Raw genomic sequence first — 9,629 nt, 5'->3', positions numbered from 1 at the left:
AGAAGCAAACAACAACAAAAAAAAATGATTCCCAGAGGATCCTAATCACAAAGTAGTCCATACATAGCATATGAGACAGAGTCCATGGTTATGAGTGAAGAAAAGCTTGCCACACTTCCTATGTTTTGTACAATGAACGGTATTTACTTTCATTACTAAAAACAAGCCATATGATTGAAGATGCAGCTCCACGGCAGCATGTTCATTATGTAGTATGTATGAGGCTCTGAGTCTAATCTCCTAGAAAACACACACACACACACACACACACACATGCACACACACATGCACACTTACACACACACACACACTTTATATGTTATTTAATACAAATCATGCTCAACTGCTTCCTATGAAGAAACCTAGTAGGTTTTTCTGATTTGTATTAAATAACATATAAAGTGTGTGCATGAGTGTGGTGTGTGTGTGTGTGTGTGATCACTCTGCAGTATAAGACTTGGGTCCTTTCATGGTGGAAGGGAAGAGGAGGGACCTCAGAGTTATGGGGAGGGCTGCAAATATCAACTTGGGAGGAAGGGGCCAGATTCAAACCTTTTCTGGGCTGACAATAAGATATTAACAGCCATTGAGCAAAACTAGAAGGCAGCAGTGGGATTTGCCCAGAGGCCTTCTCTGTGATGAGGGGCGGGCCTGGCCTGCAGCAGAGGACATAGCCCTGACAACAGAAAATCACCAATAACCCTGGGCAATCCAAAAGGAATTATGCTTCTTGGGAAGTAAATGATGTTTGAGACCTAGGGCTAGCTGGAAGATTAAGTGTACCACTCACACAGATATTAAATTGAGTCTGGCTTCTGTGACCTGGAAAAGACTCACAGGTAGGGGAGCCAGCAACAGGTTAGGACCCATAGCTACGAAGTACCTACTCTGTGCACATTGTCCTTTTCCACAGGCAGAGCAGAGTCCTATGTGTTGGAAGAAAAGGCTCAGACCAAGGGCACAGGCTATGGACCTGTCTAGTCATATGACTAGCCAGAGGAGCATCTCCTTCTCAGCCATTGCCTTCATTCTTGGAAACCAACAGAGAAAGTGGGTTTGAGTAGTGAGTTGGTCCAGGGCACCTAGAGGCTATCACAGAGGCCAGAGCTTAGCCAGGAGGGAAATCCGGTACAGCCAGTGCCAGATATGCTTTAAGCATCACTCAGAGTGACTGCTCAGGCTCTTGTTGAGGACAGGCAAGGACAAAGAGGATACTGACCCTCTCTCTGCTTTGCTCCGAGGCTGCCCAGGGACTTAGGAGGACCAAACTTTGCCCTCCTACTAAACAGCAGGTCCAAATATAACAAACCAACCTACAGCCAGACTTCTCTGAGCTACCAAGTATCCCTCCTCATCAAAGCCAGCCCAGCTCATCTCTTAGCCACCAGCTGAATCACAGTATATACTGGCCTGGGATTCATGGACATGGTTTTACTTAAGGTTATTAATGTTTTCATAATGGGAAGGAACCTGGAGGCAGGAGCTGATTGATGCAGAGGCCATGGAGGGGTGCTGCTTACTGGTTTACTTTTCATGGCTTGCTCAGCCTGCTTTCTTATAGAACCCAGGACCACCAGCCTAGGGGTAGCACCGCCCACAGTGGGCTGGGCCAGCTTTCCAGATCTTATGGAGGGCCTAATTCAGTTGAGGCTCCCTCCTCTCTGATGACTCTAACTTGTGTCAAGCTGACATAAAAACCAATTGGAACAGACACATACTCTCCTGAGCAGCGTGGAGAGACCCTGAGATGAGCAAGGGCAGAGAAGAAGGAGCTAGACAACGGGGGCCAAGCAGGGTGGACACTGACAGCAGGCCTAACTGTCAGTGGAGATGAGGCTGCTTGCCAAGCAGTAAAAGCCACCTGGGCCTCAGTCACTGCAGCCACTCAGCTCTAACCCACCTCTGTATGTCTCTCTGTCTCTGTCTCTGTCTCTGTCTCTGTCTCTGTCTCTCTCTCTCTCTCTCTCTCTCTCTCTCTCTCTCTCTCTCTAGTTTAGATTTTCATATTGTTTTCCATCACAGGAAACCAATTCTGGGGGAGGTGTTTGACTGCCAAGAGAAGGTCAAGCTATGTGGAACTGGTTCTGCTCAGCTCTGGCCCCTGCTGCAGGCCTGTCGCTCTCTGCCTGCTGTTCTGGTACCCTTAGTATTTGCTGACAGAGCACTTCTCAAGGCTTCATGGAAAACAGTCATAAGTTGGTGTCAGCGATAGGGGTGGAGGCCCAAACCCCAGAACCAGGTCTTCCAGAAAATAAGGGGCACTTCACAATGGTTTTTCCCAGCACACAACACATTCATATATATAGTGTCCGTGTCACTTGGGAGGGTCAGGTTGTCTTCTTCTTCTTCTTCTTCTTCTTCTTCTTCTTCTTCTTCTTCTTCTTCTTCTTCTTCTTCTTCTTCTTCTTCTTCTTCTTCTACTACTACTTCTTCTTCTCCTTCTCCTCCTTCTCCTTCTTCCCCTTCCTCTTCATCTTCTTCCTTTTCTTCTCCTCCTCCCCTCTTCCTTTTCTCCTCCTCCTTATTCTTCTACTTCTTCTTCCTCCTCCTTCCAGACAAATTTTCTTTTTTCAGCCTAGTTCTCCTTGAACTCCTGACCATCTTTGCCTCTCCTCCTGAATGTAGGATTTCAGATGTGTACCATCACATTCAATTTTTTGCCATATATATGTATATGTATGTGTAGTGTGTGTGTGTGTGTATGTGTGTGTGTATCTTCAGTAACCAAGCATAGATGCACAACAGCTTGGTGCTTGCTGCCTCTAGTAGTAAAAAGGGCCCGCCCAGTCCCAACTCTTTCCTCAGCACTACCCACACTCTACCTTCTGTGTTCCTTTCCGTCCTCCATTTCTCCTCTACCCCTTGTGTACTCAGACAATTTGCTCCTTGCATGAAGGAGAAGGAGAACCTGATTCTGGGATCAAAGGATGATGGAATCCTCAGAGCTCGTGTCTCATATGAGGGCCAAATGTATATTCAGGCTGCAGGAGTGGGACCACCATGTGTGCATGAAGAGGGGACCCCACGACCTCCACAGTCAGGATCACCAGGCACAAGGTGGGAACCTCAATTCCATGGCAACAATTTTCCCTTCCTGTGGGAGTCTCATTTGCTTTTCTCTGGGCCACTTGCTGTAACCCTAGGAAGTGTCTATTCCCCCCACCCTCCAAGTGGCAGCAGGTGACAAGGGTGAGCAGCACAGCCTACCTCCTCACCCTCTTCAATGTGATAATCCTTCCTGGTATTGGGGCCTCCGACAAACATGATTTTGAGCTGCTCCTGGTGCCTGCAGTGGAGAGGCAAGAAGAGAGAACCTGAATCAACTCCTGGGAAGGGGGCAGCGGGGAAGCAGGGACCTGTGGAGACAGGAAAAGGTCTGGTACTCATATCTGGGAGAGGAACATCTCTCCCACCCATATTGTTCCATTAACGTGTCTCCATGTGTGATTGTCTGCATGTCTTCAGACCCACAAAGACACAACACGGCCAAGCTCTCTGTGACCTTGGGCAATGCTCAAGAGCTCAGTGACCAGAGAACAAAGAGGAGCCCCCAGCCTGCTTGCTGTGAGACTCTCCACCACTGGGGAGCATACTTTGGGAGACTGTGCCATCTATGTATATAGATAGCAAGGAGGACAAGGAGATGTGTGTTTGAAATGTGTTCAAATTTATTGCAACCTTGGGCATGCTAGTTGACTTTCCTAGGGTTTAATTTCCTTATGCAGCAAGGCAGCTTTAATTTATTTCATAAGGGTTTTTTTTTTAAATGTATTTATATGCTAGATATTTTTATGTTATTTGGGAAATTGAGAAAATGTCCCTACCAGATTGGTCTATGAGCTAGACTGATTTTCTTGATTGACGGGGGAGGACCCAGCTCACTGTGGGTGGTGCCATTCCTGGGTTGGAGGCCTTGGGTTCTATAAGAGAGTAGGCTGAGCAAGCCATGGAGAACAAGCCAGCAAGCAGCACCCCTCCATGACTCCTGCCTCCAGGTTCCTGCCCTGGCTTCTTTCAGTGATGAGCTTATAAGTGGTTAAGTGTGGAGGTCAGAGGACAACTTTTGGGAGTCAGTTCAAGTCTTCAGGTCTGTGATGGCAGGTGCCTTGCCCATTGGCCTATCCCTTCAGCCATTTTTTTTTTTTTGTCTTTTATTAATAGACTTGATTGAGATATACTAAGAACACACACAGAAAGTTCTTGAACAAGCCCATTTGAAAACTATACCCCATGTACACCCTCCAGCCAGAATACACAAGCCAGACCATATACTTCCTATGCTCAGAGACCTCCCACAGCTTCTCACCTCAGTGGGGGTGTTAAGGTTTGAATCCCAGCACTGGTCCAATTTCTTGTTGGAGTCCTAACCCCCGGGACCTCAGAGGGTGAACTTACTCAGAAACAGGACTGTTGGGGTTAGTTAGTAAGTTATAATGGAGTGAGCTATACGTCACATCACACGGCCATAGCATATGAGAGCTGGTGTGAATTTCAGAGCCTGCCTCTCTAACAGCGCTGCGCATCATGTTGTAGTAGGAGCGGAGCAGTCTTGACAGGATGAGAGAGAGAGAGAGAAAGAGAGAGAGAGAGGGAGAGAGAGAGAACAAATGGCTTGAGGAAATAGGAGTCCCCAGTCCCACCTGCCTTACGCTCAGTGCAGTATAAGTGGGAATTTGGACACGGAGACTCAGAGCAGCAGAGCGCCTGTGAGGACGAGAGTGGGCACTGGGTTCATGCATTTGAGACCAAGGAACACCATTGATACCAGCAAAGTACCAGAGAAGCTAGGGCCAGGCACGGCACAGACTGGCCGTGAAGCTGTCCTCTCACTGACTGAGGGCTCACTCAGGGGGCTCGTTCATACTGATTGGCGTTTCCTCGCAACAGTTCCACCGGGAAGGCATTTTGTTAGTTTGCCTCTTGCAGAAAGCCCAATGTCAGAGCAATGTGGTGCTCAGCAAATACCAACTGACTGAATAGAGGGAGGGCCTATGATCATGATAGGAGTTCTAGAGGGCTGGATGGCTGGGGGTGGGGGTGGGGGTAAGCAGGGCTGGAGGCATGGCCGTCGCTACTGACCAGGCTGATGTGGACAGAATCAGAGAAATGCCCACTGATTGAAGGGAGGAAGACTGGGAGGAGTGAGACTGAGAGACTGCAGACAGGGAAGACATGGAGAAGAGAGGCAAAAATGATAAAGCTCCCAACTGGGGAAAGTAGTAATAGTAGAAGAGAGGAGGCTCCGAGGGGCCCTCATGGTCAGCTTACGGGGGTATTGCGCAGTGACCAAGAACATGCATGGACTTTGTAGTCAAACTGTTCCTGGGCTTGCATGTGGACTCTGTCCCCCACTAGCTCTGTGACAGTGGGAAAGTTACTTATTAAATCCCACCCCATAGGGGCTACTGTGAGAAGTCAAGGGGACAATGTGGATATTCTTGGCCTAGTCTTCCCATTGGAGGATACGCTGCTGGAGCTGCCTGCGTTGGGACACCACCCCCTGGAAATGACTTAGAGCCACACAAACATGGGGACTTCGGGTCTGCAGAGGTGTGCAAGAAGCTCAGCTGTGGAACTGAGGGAAGGGAGGGGGAGGTGGTGGAGGCAGTGTGAAAGGGTCAATCTATACCCGGGAGGGTCTGGTGTTTGTGTGCATGGCCTTGAGCCCCGAGGTTAGAATCCCCATGGCTAGGGATGCAGCTCAGTATGGGAAAGTGAGTGCCTAGCATTCACTAACTTCCATCCTCAGCACCCCAGAAACAGGGTGTGGTGGCACACATCTGTCATTCTAGCACTTGGGAGATAGAAGCAGGAAGATTAAGAATTCAATCCCACCTTTAGTTACATTGTGAATTAAGCCTGGACTATAGAAGTGCGCGCTCGTGTGTGCGCGCGCGCACACACACACACACACACACACACACAAACACACCATCTAAAAAATTGTTCATCTGACTCCATTGCTTTGGGGTTTGCCAGGGTTGAGGTGCGTGGTTCTGGGTCTCCAGGCCCTAAGTTCTGGTCTGGGGCATTGAAAACCAGGCTTTCCCCAAGGTGCATGGGGGCACTGGGTTGGAAAGCTGCTTTGAGCCATGGAAGGAATGTCACACCCTGCCACCTCATCTCTCACAGCCTCAGAGACACGCAAGCGGGTCTCAGAAGTCAAGGCCACAGTCTCCACTGTGGTCTCCAGAAAGAGGAACGGACTGGGTAGTGAAAGAAGAAACAAGTAGTTTTCACCCTCCCCAGAAGAGCACCAAGTGGATGGAACGCAAGGCTAGAGGGGGAGGGGACAGCTGAGGGAGGAGGAAGAGGAATAAGAAAGGGGATGGGTTGTAGTCACCGGTGCCAGGGACTCACATAAGCTTGTTGCAAACCGGAGGCTGAAAGGAGGCCCGATTCTCTTCTACCCAAGACTTCACTCTCACACAGCGCTCCATGGCCGGCAGGCAGGACTCTTCTACCCACAACGTGGTCGCCAGGTAATCCGCAGTTGGAGAGGTGCCGATCTGCTCAGCCTCCTGTAGGCCACCTCGTTAATTATCTTACCAGAGGTCAAAGAGTTGATCAATCCCCTGCCACCCTGCGGGGAGACTCTAGGGTCTGAGCCTGCCCCTGCCCCTGCACACAGGGCGGGCCCTCCCGAGCAGGGATCAAAAGACCCGCCTCCTGGGACAGGGCCAGCATCCTCCCAACACCTAGTTGCTCCAGTCCGAGGCTGGACTCTGATACCTACTCGGCCCATGTAAGATGCAGGATGCTGGGCTTTCCGCTTTTTAGAGGCCCCGCCCCTAAAGGAACATTGTGATAGGAGAATAAAGGTTTGAAAATCGGAGACTTTGAGCATGAGGAAAACGGAAGGTGACAGGAGCACACAGAAGCCATCACAGAAGGCAATTAACACAGCATCCAGTCTCCTCCAGAGCACTGAGGTCTGGCAGGGTCCTGCAGATGTGATTGGCTAGACCTGAGATCCTTTGCAGCTGAGCCCGGCCCAGGCAGCCCCAGCGCCAAGTAGTAGTGGGCGGGAACGAAGTGTCCAGCCCTGTTCTGAGTGAGCTCTGTACCCCTCCAATGGGAATCGAACCAGGGTCTTTAGTTTGCTAGCAAACTCTACCATGGAGCCTCACTATATCCCTGTCCTCTTGCATGTCTTGTTTATATTTTGTTATTTGGTTTTTGTTTTTGAGACAAGAAATCACTTTGCAATCCAGAATGTTAGGCAAGTTGCTACATAGCTCAGGCTAGCCTCAAACTCTATCCTTCTGCCTTAGTGCTAGGATTACAGATGGATGCCACCATAAACCTATAATCCCCACCCTGGCATGTTTTAAGCCACACACGTGTAAAGGTGTGTGTGAAGATGGTCCTGGTGTCTTCACTTTACAGATGAGGATAGTCCTGGGTGTCTGTCTTAGTTAGGGTTTTATTGCTGTGAAGAGACACCATGACCTCTCATAAAGGACAAAGTTTAATTGGGGCTGGCTTACAGGTTCAGAGGTTCAGTCCATTGTCATCATGGCAGGAAGCATGGCAGTGTCCAGGCAGACATGGAGCTGGGGAAGGAGCTGACAGTTCTACATCCTGATCTAAAGGAAGACAGGAGCAGTCTGTCTGTCTTCTAGACAACTAGGAGGAGGGTCTCCTCCCAGTGACACACTTCCTCCAACAAGGCCACACCTCCTAACAGTGACACTTACCAGGCCAAGCACATCCAAACCACCCCAGAGCCTGCCAGACTAGAGGCTCCTCAGCCAAGGTTGCCTTGGGGCAGGAGACACAGTGAGGAAGAGGGTGAGGGCAATGACCACCTACCCCTCAGGACTCACAATTCTTGGGAGAACCGAAAGGGAGAGAACTATAGAGATCAGTGTGAGGGAGAAGAAAGGGTCTAGGCCTCTGACCACAGACGGCAGGCTACAGACTAGAAAAATTCCTAGAGTCTCCTTCATGGCTCTCATGGCCACCCTCCCTTGCCCGCAGCCTGACATGGCAATGGCTCTACTCCTCAGAGTTAAAAGCATTGCTGGTGTAAGCCAAACTTGGACAGGCACTCGGCAAGTGTCTCACCCACCTGGCAGGGACTTTCTTGTTTCCTCTCCACTACTCTTACCCCTTTCTCCAGTTTTATCTTCTTGATTATTCATTTAGCACATTTTAGCCAAATATTTATTGAAGCATTTCCTTCTAGAACATTGTTTGCTACCTAAATAACTCAAACCTTCTTTATGTTTAGGTAGTCAGAGGGGGTGTAAACAGAAATGCTGGCTATGCAGAGACCTATGAGCTGTGTGTCCGGCTTGTTTCAGGTGCTGTTAAATGGGGGCGGGAGGGGGGTAAGGAGGTGGGTAGGTGAAGTCATACTAAGGGGAGAGGCTACTTGCAAACCAGCAGATGCTCTCCGTGACTTGCTACAAAGGACAGAGTGGTAGTTACCCTGTATTTTAATTGATGCAATCAAATGATATGAGGCTGTAAGTAGACTTTGGGGACATGAACACTCTAGAGTCAAGCTAAGATACATTTGTATAATCACTGTGAGAGATGGCCTCTACTTTGGACTATGTGATAAAACACTGTTCTAGGGTCCCATGGGCAAACTTCATTATTCGGATGGCTTCAGTGTCAAAAAAAAAAAAAGCAACAACAAAAAAAAAAACAAAACAAAAACAAAAAACAAACAAACAAACAAAAAACCCCAAAGGTTTCCCTCTTACCCATGTGTTCTGCCATTGATCAGTTCCTGATTGATTGGGGCCTTCCAGATATTGATCCTTAGTCCTTCTAGATAGTACCTGTTTGTATTAGTCATTTTGCCTTTGCTGGAACAGAGGGGATTGATTTTGGATCCACTGAGAGTACCCTCAACGATGGGTGAGTCATGGCGGTGGGAGCTTGAGGCAGCCAGTTATACTGTATCAACGGGCAGGAAGCAAGCCGGATGCTGACCAATGCTGGTACTCAGCTCCCAGTCTCCTTCTTACTCAGCCTGAACCACAGCTCACAGACTATCACCCCCCACAGTTAGTGTGGGCCTTCCCAGCTCAATTAACTAGCAACTCCCTCACAGACATGTCGGGGAGCTTGTTTCCATGGTGACTGTAAATCCCATCAAGTTAATAATCAAGATCAAACATCAGGCTGCTCCCAGGTGCCACCTCTTTCCTCTGTATACAGGAGCTTATTTGTGCCACAGAATCAGAAGAAAACAGCGTCTGCTCAGGGCTCCTATCCCATCAAGCTCTTCCCACTTGCTGGCTGGGGTCTTGCTCTACCCCCTGGATTGGGTGGTACATGAAAACCTTCAGATGCCTCTAAGTTTGGCTGAACATGGCTGTTGATAACTAGCTGATCCCTTGGTCCCTCAATAGATTGAGCTAATGTGTCAGCAGCTTGGACCTGTTTGGTCTGTCTGTCTCCCTTTTTCTCTGCCTTTCATACACTCATCAAATATTTAAGAACAAATAGCTTTCTATGAATAAAAGAAATGCTTTATGAACTGTGCTGGTGAATAGTGGGGAGACACAAGCCAAGCCCACTGTCTTAGTCAGGGTTTCTATCCCTGCATAAACATCATGACCAAGAAGCAAGTTGGGGAGGAAAGGGTTTATTCAGCTTACTTCCATCTT

At 48.8% G+C, this 9,629-nt stretch overlaps 1 protein-coding gene and 1 long non-coding RNA gene across 6 annotated transcripts in view; one reads left to right on the top strand and one right to left on the bottom strand.

The window, feature by feature from the left end:
* Haao (3-hydroxyanthranilate 3,4-dioxygenase) overlaps window positions 1-8,824 on the bottom strand; it is a 17,541-nt gene extending 8,717 nt beyond the window's left edge. For 3 of the 5 annotated variants that reach the window (XR_004114465.1, XR_004114466.1, XM_031356888.1), the window contains exons 1-3: window positions 6,737-6,937; window positions 6,361-6,521; window positions 3,208-3,286 (exon numbers count right to left, since the gene is read on the bottom strand). Coding sequence is in view for 3 of the 5 variants with exons in the window: in XM_031356888.1 (XP_031212748.1) it covers window positions 3,208-3,286; window positions 6,361-6,521; window positions 6,737-6,847 (351 nt within the window). In the remaining 2 variants the exon portion in view is untranslated. Of the gene's footprint in view, window positions 1-3,207; window positions 3,287-6,360; window positions 6,522-6,736; window positions 6,938-7,490; window positions 7,540-8,717 lie in introns of those variants that run through there. The other 2 variants (XM_031356891.1, XM_031356890.1) reach the window with 2 other exon arrangements.
* LOC116080521 overlaps window positions 6,261-9,629 on the top strand; it is a 7,222-nt gene continuing 3,853 nt past the window's right edge. Inside the window, exon 1 of the long non-coding RNA XR_004114467.1 lies at window positions 6,261-6,482. This is a non-coding gene — a long non-coding RNA (uncharacterized LOC116080521). The remainder of the gene's footprint in view (window positions 6,483-9,629) is intronic.

Source organism: Mastomys coucha, unplaced genomic scaffold (assembly GCF_008632895.1).
Source record: "Mastomys coucha isolate ucsf_1 unplaced genomic scaffold, UCSF_Mcou_1 pScaffold6, whole genome shotgun sequence".
Lineage (NCBI taxonomy): Eukaryota > Metazoa > Chordata > Mammalia > Rodentia > Muridae > Mastomys > Mastomys coucha.
This window is presented reverse-complemented; position numbering and strand designations above follow the sequence as displayed.